The following is a 16,987-nucleotide window of genomic DNA, read 5'->3' on the forward strand; positions in this document are numbered from 1 at the left end:
GTCACGTCATCTCTTCCTTTGTGCCCCCTCATCTCTGCTCAGGGAGAGAGCGTGTGGTTCCCAAGGCAGCTGTCACTGGGTCACACACAGCCATCACCAGCGAAGTGCAATTAGTGGTACTAAATAAATAATTGCTTACAGTAGGGCTCCCTGCAGTACAAAGAGCCTGATTCTGTTGCTTGCTGGGTACCTCCAAATCTCACTTAAATTCTAAGCTACGTGCTTATTAACGAGCTCACCTGAATGTGAATTTGCTGTCAGGTACTAAGCACTTCTAGAAACAGTTCAGCAAGAATTACATTGGTACCAGGAGGCATTTTGATAGCCCAAGGTGCAGCAGCGGATGTGTGCACAACTGGAGATAAATCAGATACAGGGAATGTTATTGGTATGTGAGCAGGAGAAAGAAAAAATAATATCTTGCAACATACTCTTGAGGATCCAGGAAATGGTGACTCTTCTGTTTTCACACCCGAGTGCAAAACTAAATCCATATGCAAGAGTTCAGATCAAATACTGTGCTGTGATAAAACATAAGGACTCAAGGTAGCACACATATTTGTGCCTGTAGGGATGCCATAAGTACCAAAGTCCTTATGTATTCTTACCCATCTGGTTGTGGAATAGGACTTAACCCACCTATTCCCTTGGAAAGAGACAGTCCAATCTTTAGAATTAAAAGTTTGGGTTCCTTGCTTTGCCCCTGACTTTGTCTGTGATCATAGGCAAGTGATTTTCTTTCCTTTGACTCAGTTTTCTTTTGTGAATGGGAGTAACCGTTGTTCACTACCATAGAGAATCACACGAAATGAAGGACAGCTAGCTGCTCCCCCATTGTGATCAGTGGACATCATATACATTCTTTTAATAGAAAAATGAAACCTTTTTAAAGCTTTGATCCTGCAAAGTTTCATGTTAACCAAAGTAGCATGCTTGAATTGAACAGCACTAGTCAATGGCAGACCAGAGACAAAGCATCCACCAAAAGTTTTAAGCATTTCCCCAAACAATTTTTACGGGTTGTAGGATGGAGTGGGGGGAAGTGGGGTGGCCAGTTCATCATTTCATTATGAGGGAATAAAATTGAAGCTAGTGCGTTGTTTACTTTTGCTCCGTTGTGGTAGTAGAGGTCTGACCATCACCTCTCTAGGCAGCTTTGTGAATCCAAGAGGCTGATAGTGCTCTTGCTCGTGCTTAAAGCTGGCATTGCCTGTGAATAGTGATGCTTTGGCCAGTCCATGTAAGTCATGCAGAATCGTGTGCTGGTTTTGTGTCAATTGTGCAATGGCTTTTGCAAGTACTCTAGCAGAATTGGAGCGAGCAGACGTTGACTGTCCAGTGACTAGGAGAAGTTCATGTTTCTTTGAGAAGGTGCTGAATGGTCCTAACCATTAAAAGAATTTATTTTCTTACTCCAACAGATATCCCCTCCCCTCCTTGATGTTACAAAATTTATTATCACTTTTGTCTTTCAGGTGTAACCTGTCTTTAGTGTTGCAGACACATCAGCCAACCATGCATTAAGAACTGGGCCCTTACTTTAATTCAGTATAATTTTCTTTTTGTCCAATAATTTCACAAGCACTAATCCACACTTCAAATGCAGGAGATACTTTGATTCCCCAAATTGTTCAGCACTTCATGCAGGAAAAACCGTAGGCCACAGTCATGAAACTCCTAGAGGATGGCTGCTGGCTTCCTGTGGCAGAGCTGGTTGTTGTTTTCCCCCCTCTCCCTATTTTGCTCTAACCATTTTGTCTGTCTATCTTGTCTTGTATTCAGTTTTCAAAGCAATTCCCATGAAGGGCTTCCTTTTTTTAGTGCCTAAAGGGAACAATAGATTTTTAGAATAATCATATGTGTACATATATATTTATATGACTGTCTGTTAATGCATATCATATCTATCATATCTATCGTATATATTTCAATGTAACATATTGAGAAGTTAAAGCTAAGTAGAAATTAATATTAATTATTGTTATTTTTGATGAAAAGGTCTTTAAATGTACCCTTAAATGCACATGACATTTAAAATTATTTGAGTACTGGATTCCTGAAAAACTGGATGACCTTTTCTCTTGAAATTGGACAGGGTTTTTTCCTTAACATGTACATTATGCACAGAAGATGAGATGGTAACCGAGACGTTAAAATGTATTGTTTCCCTTTGAAAGCTAATCCTGTTCCACATTTTCATTAATGTTGGCTCATCCATTTTTCTTTTTCTTTCTTTCCTTTCCTTTTCTTTTGCAACTGTTTTTGCATGAAAATGCAGAATAGCAATAAACAGATTTTTTGTAAGACTTGCTTTAAGACTCTTCTCTTTCAGATCCAGTTAAAGTTTTTAAGTTCAGTTATTTTAAAATTCATATTCTTCAGTTTCGTAAACAATATATATATATATATAAAGGAGAAATATAATGAGGTGCAAAGCAATTTTCTAGCCCTCACTAATCTAAATGCCAACAAAATGGGGATGGCGTAATGTCCGTAATTTCATTGTCTGCTGTTACCAGGTCACCGCGAGACAGTAGCAGAAGCGGGGAGAAGCTGGAATTGGCCATGTCCAACCTCACTGCGGATGTCCTGGAATTACTCCTGGAGTTTGTTTATACAGGTTCTTTGATCATAGATTCAGCCAATGCAAAAACCCTTCTGGAAGCTGCCAGCAAGTTCCAGTTTCATACTTTCTGTAAAGTCTGCGTTTCGTTTCTAGGTAAGAATCATTCCATCTAGTGAGGTTTTAAGATCTTGCTTTAAGGCTTGTAAAGGGCTTTCTTTTAACTCTTAAAAGGTAATTAGGAAACTCAGGTTTAAATGTAATTTATTCATTTATTTATTTATTTGGGTTGCATGGGGAGTGTTTGCCCTGGTGAAAGTGCACAAAGCAACCTCACAGCAGACCCTCTGCCCATCCTCCCCTGGAGTGTGCACCTTCACCAGGGCAAACATGACATCTGCAAACATGTCACTCCCCAAACATGACATCTGCACCATGTCATCCTGCTCCTTACATTTCCTTGTATTTTCCAGCATAGACCATTTCAAAATCATGCAAGGTTACCCAGTCAGTTAACTGAGCTTTACTGGTTTGTACTGGAACCTGCCAGTTCCATTTCTGTCATCACAGAACAGGAACCAGAGGTGGAGCTCACCTCAAACATGTTGGTTCAAATTCCTGCCTGTATCACGTGCCACTCCTTTACTAATATGACTATAATTTCAGTTAATGAGACAATAATCATTTCTAAATTAATATAGACTTATTAATACAAAAAGTATGAGCTTGACTTGACCCGTGTCCAAGTTACAAGTCCAAATTTTTTTTTTTTTGGCATCTGATTTCTACCGAGGCCCCTATTACTCCTAGCTTGGTACAAGAGATGTCATTCTCTCAAGACCCCAAATATATTTTCAACCCACATGAACTATACTTTCTTCTTGGGCTGTTTTCATTTAAAATGAACATCTAGGATTGCAGAGTGTGAAAGATGAGAGTTTAGAAAATGTGGCACTAAATTTAAAAAAAAAAAAAATCCTCAAACGAGTCCAGTTGACTGCTGTGTTAATTCTCACTCCTAAACTGGCCTGCTGGCAAGATTAGTGGTGTGACTAGGCTGGTACAACTGCAGGCATTCAGTAAAGAATCTGCGCTATTCTATTCCCTTCTTCTTCCCAGTTTTTTTATGTCACATTTAAAAGTCTGTTCTCAAATGCGTGGGTAATTGCAAAATGAAAACCAACTTTCCAGTCCCAGCTTGAGTAAAGGCTCTGGCTGCAGCTTTCCCCCAGCTTCTCTTTGCCACCTTTTCTAAGTGATTAGATCTCATGGCCTTCCTGGGAAGAGGAGATGTGTTTAAGTTGCACTATCTCTAAAGCTTCAGCCACAGAAACAAAATACATTTATTTCACTAAATCAATGCAAGATTTCTCTTTTCCGATATTTAATATTTGAATTCAGTGAACCATGTTATGGTGTGAAATAGTAGAGTTGGTTATAAGTTCAGTGATATATGGGGAGTCGCTGGAATTTTGTATTCTCATTTGGAAAATTCATGGAGTGTAATTGCTTATTTTTATTTATAGCTGTGACTGAATTACTCTGCAGAGATAGTATAGCACTTGCCATGTAAAAAATTTAGGAAAAGGCTTTTTTTTTTTTTTTTTTTTTCCACTGTGGCTGTTTTTTCTTTTCATTCCAGCCACTTCTGCTCCCAGCAAAGCAAAATAGATTTTTTCCAGGGTTCGTGGAGGATTCACTGTTATAAACAGTGATCCTCTCCTATGTATGACTGTGTCTAAATTGTGAGAGTAGTGGAGAGAAGTCCAAAGAGGCCCAAAGAGGTGAAAAAAAAATGAATTAATAGGTCTGTTGTGCACAGCATAGCACCATCTCAGGTGAAATTCGGGTCATCCTTTTTAAGCTGTGAAGCTACACCAGTGTCCTGTAGCTGGGTGATGCTCAGGCAGCTTGGTCCTGGGCCCCTCCAACAGCATTGCCCTGGCCAGAGGCACCCAGCATCTATTTGCACTTTCTGGTGGAAACCTGCTGCAAATGTGTCAGGAAAATTGTTCCATTTCAACGAGAGATCCCTCAACTGACTTCACTGGGCTAATTATAGCCACGTTCTCTCTCTCTCCCTCACATGCTGTCTCCTCTGCTTTTGTCTAGACCATGAGAAATGACAACAGTTTTGTGTTAGCTTATGATGACAAGTTCATGCAGGCACCATATGATAGCTGGGCAAATGTTTGCAAACCGGTCAGGACATCGTAGGTATTTCCTCCAGCCATATGGCTTAAGACTTGAGGGCTTTTTCGGTTTGTTTTTTTTTTTTCAGTTTTCATATTTTTTTTACAAAGAAATGATGTTACCATCACAGTCGTGGCTCAAATCAGATTTAAGGAGAATCCTCAGTACCACAGTTTGGGTCTGGGATGCAGGGACCCCCACTGCAGGAGTGAACACACTGAGAGCTTGGGTTTAACCTGCTGCTGAAAATCTAAAATTATGCTTCCTTCAGTCTGAAAAAATAGGTGAAACCTGTTAGATTCATGGAAGAAAAGAGAAAAGAACAGGAGCTCTGACTTCTTTTTGTAGTCTCCTTGGAGAAGGGCACAAAGTTTACAAAGAGCATGAGTGGGAGCTATGAGAAAAACTTAACAAAAGACCAGTGATGAGACCTGCATGAAAGGCTGTCAAAACCCAATGGAAGAATAGGCCTTTATGGCTCGTATGAATTCAAGAAAGCATTATAGGTGATTTTCGTTCATTCATAGTAGGGAATTTTGAGCCAGTTAGAGAACCACATTGCCCAGTGCTGGTGAAACTGAAGCCTCAACCATTTCTGGAGATACCAGATCAGAGAAACGAGGAACCTTCTCACTGGGGAATTGAAATCTTTGGGACAGTGAATGCATCCAGATGTCTTCCAGCTATGATTTGACTTCACATGCTTTTGACACTAGTAGGAATAACTGAGGAATGAGATCCACAACAGAACATACAGAGAGTATGACGGGGAAATACAGGTTTTATGCTAACTTTAAAGGTGTCAAAGTCATCATCTGGAAACCATCTCTAAGCACGGAGAGGTCTTGTGTCAACCACTGCACTTCCATTCTAATGTTACTGCAGTCCGACATACCACCTACCTCTGACTTTATCTCACCTCTTCCCTTCACCCCCCTCTAAGAAGTGCAGCCTTAGCAGTCTGCCTGGCAGATTTTCTCATGCTGACTCTGTACAGGACCCCAAAATCACATGTAACAAGTGGAAAGTAATGGCTGCTGATCTGCAATATTACAACATAGATAGGAACAAATAGGATACCCAACACCGTCTCCAACCAGTGAGAACCTACTAGATTACATCTGATATCCTTCAAGTCCATAAAGCCATGTCTGTTACAAACTGTCCTTGAACGTTGAGCCAGAAGTCATGTTCTGAATGAATTCAAGGTGAAACTCCACAAAAATGTATTGTTCCAAGTCAAGTGTCACTGTGACAAACCCAGTGATTGTTGTAAGCACATCAGGAGCCAAAGGAGAATGGCTCAGGGACAGATGGAGCAGAACTGGTCCTTAGCTGTCTTTGTCATGTTTGCATTGGATGGATGTGCCCCCAGATTGCAAGCAGTCACTTGAGGTGGGTTATGCCATGTAGTGGAAGTTTGTATCTAAGCAGTCGTTCAGACTCCCTTTATAGTCATTGAAGAGCAACAGGCATTGGTAGGGCACGATTCTGCACATCCTGAAGTGGAAATCCAAAATATTATCATATGAATTGCCTTTTGGAACTTTTTATTTCTGAGTCTGAAGGGATAGCGTTGTGATTACTTTGTTGGACCAGCTGGAGTCAAGAGAGATCAGCCTTGGCCCTGGATTGAAACTGGGGGGTGTGTTAACCTCCATGGAACTGCCTGAACAACATGGATCTGCCTACAACTGTCATGTCAGTAACATGACAATGTTAGAGTTAGGAAAGCGTGTCCAGATCAGAAGAAAAACAGAATAAATCAACCATGACCAGTGCTTTTTATGCCCTATCCCACAGGCTCAGCTGGGGAGGGTATGGAAATCTGTCACGTTCAAGTCAGAGCCAGTCCCTCTAAGGCAAGGACTTGTAGGTATTTTCCATTGTGTGATAGCAAAAGGCTGCATGATGAGTCAAACTTGATTATTTCCTTTATTATAACCCTTATGGGGATAAGGTGGGGCAGTGTCAGATTTGTCTCTGACTTGGGAGTTTGCCAAGCAGTGACGGGGGTTTTAAGCTCTGCTAGGTGATTATTTTACCCGTGGCCATATGTATACATGAAACCGTGCCAACAGACAGAACCAAAGGCCCTGGAAGAGATTTTTTGTTTCTTTTTTGGAAAAGCAGAAATTTGGGGAGCTTTGTGCTTCAGCTATGAGTTTGCAGCCTGTCTCTGAGCAGCCTTTGAGTGACAAAATCTACTGACAGAAAACAGTGCCGCTGCTCCAGTCTGCTTGAGGAAATGGGCTCCTTGGAGTCAGTATAATCAACTGATGCAACGTGAGATAGCCTAGTTTCAAGGTGGGTGGATATGTAGAAGAAAATAAAAAGAATTAGATCTAAAAAAAAAAAAATACACATACACACAAAGGTCCTAAAGTCATGACAGGTGGAAAAAAAAAATAACAAACTAGGTCATAATCCCATTTTAATGAAAGCCACGTATGGACTGTGTGCAGGTTTTAAATCTGATGAAGGCAGAAGCTGAGTATAGGGACAAATCACTGAGCATTTTCAGCAGAGTCAATCTGATAGGATTTTTGCTTGAAGAGGTTTGGGGCTATCTAACATTCCTGTCCAGCGCTCAGAAATAGTGCACTAGGATGTGACACTGCCCAAATGTGATATAATTTTCTTCTGACAGCACAGAAGTCTGCCACTAGTACTGATGCTTTTGTGACCTATTGAAGTCTGTTTCCCCTTCTTTTTTTCTTTTTTTTTTTTTGGTACTATATCTTAAAGAATATATTCTGCCTATTGGTAGCAGCTTGGTTAACAAAAGCTGAGAAAAACCTGAGTTCCTCTTATGAGTTTCTGAAATTGGTGTGTTTTTTTTTCCTCGGAGAAGCTGAAAAGGAAAAAAGTACAGTCAAACGTATGGTATAGCACACTTTAACGCAAAGCTACACACTGTGCTGTTACTTCTGTTTGCTGGGTAGGAGATAATGCTGTCTCCTCTGTGCCTGATTTTCTTTGAAACCCACTACACAACATTTAACAGAAGGCGTTAGTATAATCTGTGTTTTGCATAAGGGATGTCATCACATTCAGCAGCAACAAAGTTCCTTTGAAAAAAAAGGGAAGGGAGGGGATTTTTTTTTTTTTTATTTGAAGTAGCTTAGTAGCTGAACAGGGCAAAAATTATCATAAAGCGACTGCAGCATCCTCGCCAATGTCCTCAGTGCTGTTTGCATTTATTCTTAAGTGTCTGCACTGGCGTTTACATCTTTGCTGCTTCTTAAAGCAACCTTGTAGGCGGTAGAAATAGCAGGAGTCTCTTGGCTGGATTCCCATCCCTTGGGAAGCTCAAGACAGTATTATGTCAGGAGGTTTCCCCTGTGTGTTATGAAGGTTTACATGAAAAGCAAACTCAGAACGCTTATTTCACTCCCCACCCCCAGCTCAGTTGTTAGACAGGCTTTGATTTTGCGTGTTAAGCCCCCAATCCTAAAGTATCCAGGGTGCCGCTTCTAATTAAGTCCCTGAAATTAATTAGTTTTGGAGGTTTGTCCATGGCATTTATTTTTTTCATGATCTCAGTAAAAAATGTGAATCTTACATTTAATAATTCTCACTTGCCTTTTATTTGCTCTTTTTAGAGAAACAGCTGACTGCTAGCAACTGTTTAGGAATATTAGCCATGGCTGAAGCCATGCAGTGCACTGAGCTATACAATATGGCCAAAGCATACGCCCTGCAGATTTTCCCAGAGGTGGCAAACCAAGAAGAGATCCTTAATATCTCAAAAGACGACTTCATTTCCTACATGTCCAACGACAGCTTGAACACCAAAGCAGAGGAGCTGGTGTATGAAACAGTGATAAAGTGGATTAAGAAGGACGCTGCAATCAGAGCTCAGGTAAAAAATAATCTCAGCAGCCTCACTCTGCTCCATTCCCGTAAATGCTTCTTTAAAATAGAAACCATCTCCGTGAATGTGAGGATGAGTGGGAGATACGATGGGCAATTCAGATAACAAAAGAGAAAAGGAACACAGGCTATGCACAAAATGTATGTAATTTCACAATCTGATCCCCATATCTGATCATTTAGAGCCAAAATCTCATTCGTGACACGCATGGTACAAAGTTAGGGCTTCAAGTTGTTGGCTGCAGGCTTGGTCATAGATAAATCAGAAGGGATTAGAGTTGTGTAAGATGTTGCTTTAGGAAGAGGATGCATTTTAGTAACAGTGGGAAATAAAAATCTATCAGAAAATCAGTATTTCTTTTGATGACACATACTGAATGAGTGGAACTTCAGTACATAAAAAAGGATTCTGTATTTTTATTGGCTGCTTAGAAAGCCCCTTGGGTGTTATATATTTATTAGTCAGTGTTTCCTCAACCATCTCTGCTATGCAGTCTGCCCTTGCCTCAAGAAACGAAGTGTTTTGCTTTACCCAGCACTGTCTCCAGACAAGTGCTAAAAGCAGAGACTGTTTGATGGTGGCAATTGTCCTGGGGACCAGAGGACTTCCCTGGTGATTCCTTGAAGCTCTTGTAAGTTGGTCTGTGTGGGTGGCAGCCTGAACCCCAAATCTCTCTTTTTGGAGACCAGAACTGCTGGCCAGTCCTGGAAAGGGGTTTTCTCCACACCTTTCCTGCTCTCTGGAGCAGGGGATCCTGTGCTGGGGAACAGCTGGTCCCCATCCACCTCGTGCACGTGCCAGGGATGCCATTTAATATTACCCAATATTGTTATTGCCTAAAACATTTACACGACATCATCGATTTACTGAAATGGACTGCTTTTTGGCTCTCACCGGCCTTGAAAAACACAGAGTATTTCCCAGATTGCTTAAAGTTTGATGACAGCAGTCAGCTACGAGCAGCTCTGAGCTCCGAACCTAATGCAAACTCGGGGATTATTCCCAGGGGCTGAAGCACGAGATCCTTGCGGCAGGAGTCTGTTTGCCTGGTGCAAACAGAAGGTGTCACTCACCAGGCGGTCTGGGGTTGTGTTTTCAAAATTGATGGTTTAAATATTTCCTTCTGTGCCCTGCTGCGGTGATGTTATGAATTTATTTTTTTAAGTGGTGGTTTCTCTTTCCCGCCTCTCGTTGCTGCCACCGCTGCCATCCCCTCCTCTCTTGCTTTTGCCTCGCGGTTGGGTTGGTTTTCGTCTGTTTTTTGTTTCAATTCCAAGTTGCCTTCCCTCCTCTCCTTTTTCTGCAGCGCCTTTGTAGTTTATGATGGCAGTTTTATTTGCTTCTCCAAATTTCTCTGTGGTGCTTTGGTTTCATGCATTACTTTACAAGGGCTTTTAATTTTTAATTCATATTTATCCAGAGATGAGGGTCTTGAATAAATTAATATTAAAGATACCAAGCAGATAACTATTTTCATGTCCAATCCTACCAATAAACTAGTTTCTTCAGACAGTAGCTCTCACTGTTGTTTTTTTTAACTCTGTGCACTTGATCTATTATAAAGCTCTTAGTTAAATAGGTACTTATTTTCTAAAAGTAGGAACTCATACTTACCATGAAAAACACCACCTTTGCAATAACAACTTCTGCATTTTCAGAACCCAGAAACAAATAGCTCTGAGGGCGGATAGGAAGAAAGACAGATCTAAATAACCTTATTTCTGACAGAGATGATGAGTGGAAATTTGTGGTTGGTGTGCAAGGGCCACCAGGTTGGATGGGGCTTTGGGTAACCTGGGCTGGTGGGAGGTGCCCCTGCCCAGGGCAGGGGGGTTGGGAATGGATGGGCTTTAAGGTCCCTTCCAACCCAAACCATGCTGTGATGCTGTGGTTCTATATTTTGACTTTTAGCCATGATTTGCAACCGCCCCAAGCCCACCTGGGTAAGACATTGGTCCTGCTCTGCTGCTCTCCTCAGATTCCTGCTCTGGTTTTATTTCTCTCTTCCACAGGCCATGCTGGCTGTTCAGTCTTTCGGGGTCTGGATTTCCAGGGCCCACACCTTCTTCCTATCTCCCTGTCTGCCTTCACCAGACAGGCCAAGCTCTGTCCTCGCATTATGGGTTTTTTTCTTCTTGATAGCTCTGATGTAGGTGATTTAAGTGCCTCTTTCACAGCTTCTCCCAAGCTCAGCAAGTCTCCCAAAGGCAGGCTTCTGGCACAAGCAGTGAAAGGTCTCACGGAGGTGCACTGAGTCACATCTCCTTCTGCTTCTGTGCATTTCTAAAAGCTCTTCTTCAGGTATCAAATTCTTTTTGCTTTTGTTAATCTTTCACCATCAGGCCGGAGTGCAGTGGCAGGGAAGGAATCAGGGTTTGTTTTGCAAGGCGAGTTGAAAAACTACACTCTGGACAACTTCTAATGCTGCAAATTGTGCTCGTGTGAAGTCTTACGGTGCTTGTAAAAGTGCTCTGTGGCGTTACAAAGAAACAGCACCCAGGACTAGTTTCAAAGAGAGTTAACAGAGCTTCAAAGGTTCCTGATCCATCTGCATAAGACAGAGAGGCAGCTCAGGTAATGACGTGTGTGTTAGGCTAAGGTTTGGTAAATAGCAGCACAGCCAGCTCATACGGGAACGTTTATGGAGCTCCTCCAGCACTGCTGGTAGCACGGCTGTGTCAAATCAGTCTCACCAAAAGAAGCAGCCTCTGATGTGAGGTCTTGAATACTTGGGTAATTTCCTGTGCCAGCAGACGCAGAGCGCTGGTCGCAGGAATTCCTCCTGATTGCTTGTCACCGAGTGGGAAGCCTGCAGCCGCCTGACACGTCTGGGAGAGCTGAATTTACTGTTCTTCTATTTACTCCCCTTCCTGACTGATGGACAAGATTGTAGGGTTTATCCTACCAGTTATCGCCTTGATAAGCTTATTGCGACTCCAGCAAACTCATGCAAAAAAAAAAATGTGTTGTGTAATGGAGGCTTTACTGCCCGAAAACCATCATGGACTGAGCCATCCCAGCACCACCAAAGGCTCCTGCCCCCCTTGCTAACGCCATAAGCTGGAGGGAAGCGGTGCCTCCTGCGTGGGCTGCTGGGAGGATCCAGAAGGTAATGAGATATATTTCCACCACCACTAACAACCCCTGGAGGTGCACAGAGCTGCTGCTGTGCCCAGCATCAGCATGGGATGGGGAAGATGTGAAGGTGCTAGATGTACACCAATTTGCAGCCCGCCCACAGCCCTGACACACCAAAGCTTGTTGGAAACTTTCCCACCTCCTGCTCCAAGTCCAAAATTATATCTCTTATCTCCAACATAAAAAACGTAGCGACATGCTTACTAATAACAGAAAGCCTGGCGAAACAAGGAGCCCACTTGCACAAAGCTTCTCTCACCCCCCGAGGAAGGACAAGACGTGAGGAGAGGACAAACATCTCACAAAGCTGAGAGGCAGGTGCTGCAGCCCTGAGTGACAAAGCAGAGGCTTGGCTGAGTGGCAGTCATCTTCTGTTGCACTCTGCATGGATAAAATCACGTGCCCACTTGCAAACCCTTTTTTGAAATTGCAGTGTCCAGCAGCAAAATGAAATGTCTCCACCGTAAAAGCATGAAAAAAGCTTTCTATGAACTTGTGTCCTCTGAGGCAGATTTGTCTAAACAGCATCTTCATGGTGCCTGAGAACCAGAGATGCGTAGACAAATTGGAGGTAATTTAGAGAAGAGCAACACAAATGATTAAATGACTGAAGGAACTGATGTGAGAAAAAAAGATTAAAAGATGTGAATATGCATGACTTGGCCTAATGACAGCTAAAGAGGGATAAACGTCTGTGAGTGTTTGAAGCCCAAAGGAGAGGAGTTGCCTGGAAGGGGTACAAGGCAGGTGTGACAACAGTGGGACCACTGGGATGAATTTGAGACGAGGCAAATCAGTCTGAGCAAACACAAAGCCCACCTGAAAGCACTCTGTTGTAGCAGTGAGGGTAAGGATGGAGAGGAGGAGAGGATTTATGTCAAAAATGTTAAAAATGCCAATGAGCTCTATTTTGACAGTTAAAAAGAATGACAGCTAGGAGGCAAGAAACTGCAGAGGAGAAGCAGGTGGGTAACAGAGAGAGAGAATGGAAGATCCCTGGTCTGCAGTTAAGGTGTTAAGATGGTGGCATAATTTACCATGCAAATTTTAAAGAGTCTCCAAAGTTATTCAGAAGACCAACATGGTTCCAGACTATGAAGAATCAGACAAGGAAAAAGGACAATCCCGATTCTGTTCTATAGCGAAAGGGAGGTAATGATCTGTTCAAATGCTGATACCTGATGCCAGCACGTACAGATCACTGAAATTCATCATAACAGGAAATTAATTGATCAATCAATATACTTAAGGGCATTAAGCTTCGGGAAAGCAGTGCTGGAATAAGTATGAATGGCATGGCTTCCAAGGGAGCCTAAGTGAATTAGGCACTAACACTCTATTATGGTTCAATTAGGCTCCTTTGAAAAGCCCAGACTACCCTAATGCTTTGAAATCCATTTGTGGGAAGAGCAGACAAATTCAAAAAGATGCCATAATGAAAGTGCAAGAAGCTCCAATTTCTCTGAAAGTGAAAAACGCAAGGGATGAGCGGTAACCACTGTGATTTCACAGGGACAGGCTGCTCAAAGAGCTCAGATTTAAATGAAGCTTTTCCTAGTGGCAGTCAGACACACTCAGAGCCCGTATGGGCTTAGAGAGGGAGAAGAAAAGGGAGCAGCAGGAGCAGAATCAGTGTAGGAACATGTGCTTCGCAGTACATTGGAGGAAGAAGCAGCATAAAAAAGCAGAGGAGACCCACAAAGAAGGTGTGGGTGTAATTTGCAGTTCATTAAATTCCTCCTGTACTAAACCATTAATTTTTTAAAGGGCTACCCTCGAATTAAAACTTACTAAATTATTTCTAAAGAGTTTAAATTATTTTGGGGAGCTCCCCTCTCCCAGACCCCGCTATCTCTTAATTTCTGTGACTTTTCCAACTTATTTTCCAGTGTTTTTGCAGAATACTTTTCAGTTCTTGCCAAAGCAGTGGCCTTGCAAAAACATACCTACACAAAAAGCTCCTCACCAGAGACCCAGTTGTGTTCCCCTGGGCAGCACAAGAACCTCCAGAAACAAAATCATCTTGCGCCGTAGCCAAGAAGCATTTCAGGGCATTCTTGCATGTGAATTGTAGGGCTGTATGTATCAGGAGTTTACTTGGCTTTGGTAAGCATCTTACAAGCTTCAGCCATTTAATTGCAGCCTGCTTTTGTGGTGCATCTGTGTGCATACAGGTGTTTGAACAGCAAATGCCAGTGACCACTGTAGAAACCTTCGGGGGAATTTAGGGTGTTCATGTGACAGATGATAGTCAACGAGATGGTAAAAATGGAGGGGGTTTAAGCCTTATTATCAGGTAGATTCCAGCTGCAGTGAATTAATGATTTATCTGCCTGTGCATTTAAAGAAAAAACTCTCATCATATTACTGCTGGAAATACCTAGCTGTGTGCTGCTTTGCAAACAGTTTGGAGAAGAGGACAGCAGTTCCCGTTATGCGGCACTGATGACATTACAGTGTTTAGTCAGCTGTGCTGCCATAAAGATGTCACGTTGAAACCTGATTTCAGGAAGACAGAGGGGCTGCTCTTTTCTTCTTGCTAGGCATCGGATTTATACATGTGGCGTCCCCCTGCCGAGTCCCTGTGTGAGCCCAGCGCCTGCAAACCAGGTTTTTTGCCACATGTTTATCTCATGATATTATGAGGCTCTCAACTGCCATGCTGCCAGCCTTTTTGGCTTAATCTGAAGGCAAAGCTGCAATTCCAAGAAGTCAATACGGGTGATTAATACATACCGAGCACAGCCGAGAGCTTAGGCTGGGTTTGGACGTGACCTTGGAGGTAGGAATGTGCAAGGGGTTACTGGAAACAGAGCGCGCCTGTGTAATCCCCAGGGGTTAGATACATCAAAGCAAGCACCCTAATTACCAATCGGCACAGCACAGCCATGAAAACACAGCCCATGAAAACACAGCCCACAGAAACACAGCCCAAAAGGCTTTCTGAGAAGGGGAATCTGGCACAGCACCAGGCTGGAGCCGCTCTAGCATCTTCTGGCTCAGCAGCCACAGCTCCAACACTCACTGGAGCATGGAGGCACAGCACCCCACTGTGGGGTGGGCATGCTGTTTGTTTTATAATTAGAGCCCCTTCAGATAATATCTTCACACCTGGAGGGGTTTTGTTCAGCAGGGAGCCGGTGCTGCTTCAGGTTTGTTCCCAGTGGCTTTGTCAGTGCGAGAAGGTCCCCACTGTCAGAGGCTGAATCCAGTTGTATGGGGGATAACATAAGTCTCCTCACCTTTTTTTGTATGGACTGAATATATTCCTTCTTTCTAGTGTTTTAAAGGCTGAGATTATGCATAAAGAGCAGAAACAACACTTTATTGGAGCAAAACCCCATCGTGGCTAATGGAACCTCTTTATTTGTATTTCTGGCTGAAGCGTGTTTCTTTAGGCAGACAGCACAAAGGGACCTCTGTAGGAAGAGCAGTAAGTGAGAGAGACAGATGAGTTATAAGGCATAAGGGAAACATTATTTTAACCTCTCTGGGCATTACTTCAAAAATGTTAAAAATCTTGAGAGCTTTCCAGTGTCACACTTAAGGAGCAGGAAATTTGACTCTGGAGCAGTAAACATATTTCCTTTTAAAACAAACTGTATGCTCTCGTAGCCCAAGTCTATGCAAGGAGTACACGGAGAGTCCTTTTGGAGAATACCTGTGAGGGTTTTGCTGGATCAGAGACTGGAGAATAAAAAGATTATTTTTAATGTGATACTGAAGAGGGTTTTGTAGCTGAGAATTACAAGAGAGCAGAATAAAGCCCACTTGTAAGCAAGTGTTCATAGTACCTATGTAATTAGTAGGAGAAGAAATGCCACAAAAAGTTTAACAAAGTAAATGTCCTCATTCAAAGTACCAAGCAAGGAATGAAAACAGCATTCAGCTGTTTTGTAATCCATTTTGGTCAAGCCCTGGCCTGCCTTGCCAAGGTGGGAGTAGCTGCATGTACGAAAATGAACAGATTATCAGAGAAAGCCTAAACATCTTTAAAGGTCTACTCCAAGCTATAGCGAAGTGTATTGATCCTATATTTCTCCCAGTTAACATTCACCCAGTGATAACACTGAGGCTTTCTTGTAGAGTGACTGCGACCTTCCGAGCACAGCGCCCAGGGCAAACGGACACAGAAATTCCCACCAGACAGGTGAATTAATCACCCTCCACTTTGGGTTGACATCTCCTTGCAGACATCTTAATGTGGCATGGTCCGAGGCACAGTCCGAGGCATGCTATCCCTTTCCCAGGAGCTGATAGCTCGCAGTTTTAGACCAGAAGGGGACATCGATATTCTCTGCTTCCCCTGGTGCGTGATGCGTTCAGTCAGCTCGGATTGCTCTGGGGACTGTGTTGAGTGTGTTGGCTAGATCCCTATTAATTATAACGTGCGTTTACACATGTCTAGCTGACAAGTAAATGCGTGCATGTATGTACCTACTTAGGAGTTTAATCTAGAGCTGGATCTCACCCCAAATGGTTAGGTAATTAGGGGAAGATAAGATCTCCTCTAAGATTTTTCTTTCCCATTTCTTATGAAATGCATTTGTGCTTGCAGTCTGGCTGAAGACACTGCTTTCTGTTCAGCCACTGAAGTTGTTATCAGTGCCATAGGTGCCTTAAGAAGCCACAGGGCATCTTTCCAAAGTCACCGCTCTACCAAGGCCCCAGTGACTTCCCAAAAAGCCTTTGCTCATGTGGCAGTGGAGGCCTGGTCCATGCCTCCACATGTGCAGGATCACCCTGGCCATGCACAGGACAGTGGAGGAGACCGGCTTCATCACCGCTCAGCAGTGGATTTACAGGCTAGATCTGCTGGTGCAAAACCCTGAGCAGCACCCTTGGTCCAACAGAAGCTATGCTGAGGTTTGCATCAGCTGAAAAGCTGGTCCTGAAGCTGCTCAAAAACCTCCCTAGCATTTCAGACAATCTATTCATTACATTTTGCATAACAGTGTCTATTTTCATAGCACCGGAGGCATGGTCTCCCATGTCTATGAGCTGATGGCTCCCAGTTTTAGGCCAGAAAGGGCCATTAATATTCTGTGCTTAACCCCAGTGTGTAATGCAGGTTGTAGACTAGCTGAAAGTGACTCCCAGCCAAGATATAAGAACTATTTCTGCTCATCCAGCCAGCACCTGCAGCGCAGTAGTGAGAAGAAACTGTCCTCAGCATTGCAGGCACGAGCTGTGACTCCAAGGAGTGGAGGCTGTGG

At 43.0% G+C, this 16,987-nt stretch overlaps 1 protein-coding gene across 4 annotated transcripts in view; it reads left to right on the plus strand.

Annotated features, from left to right (window-relative positions):
* The window catches only part of KLHL29 (kelch like family member 29), a 388,888-nt gene that overhangs the window by 333,012 nt on the left and 38,889 nt on the right, over positions 1-16,987 (plus strand). For all 4 annotated transcript variants that reach the window (XM_082755983.1, XM_082755984.1, XM_082755982.1 and 1 more), the window contains 2 exons: positions 2,520-2,719; positions 8,362-8,621. In XM_082755983.1, the coding sequence (XP_082612109.1) occupies positions 2,520-2,719; positions 8,362-8,621 (460 nt within the window). The remainder of the gene's footprint in view (positions 1-2,519; positions 2,720-8,361; positions 8,622-16,987) is intronic.

This window comes from Aythya marila (genome assembly GCF_965140915.1).
Source record: "Aythya marila genome assembly, chromosome: 3".
In the NCBI taxonomy this organism is placed as follows: domain Eukaryota; kingdom Metazoa; phylum Chordata; class Aves; order Anseriformes; family Anatidae; genus Aythya; species Aythya marila.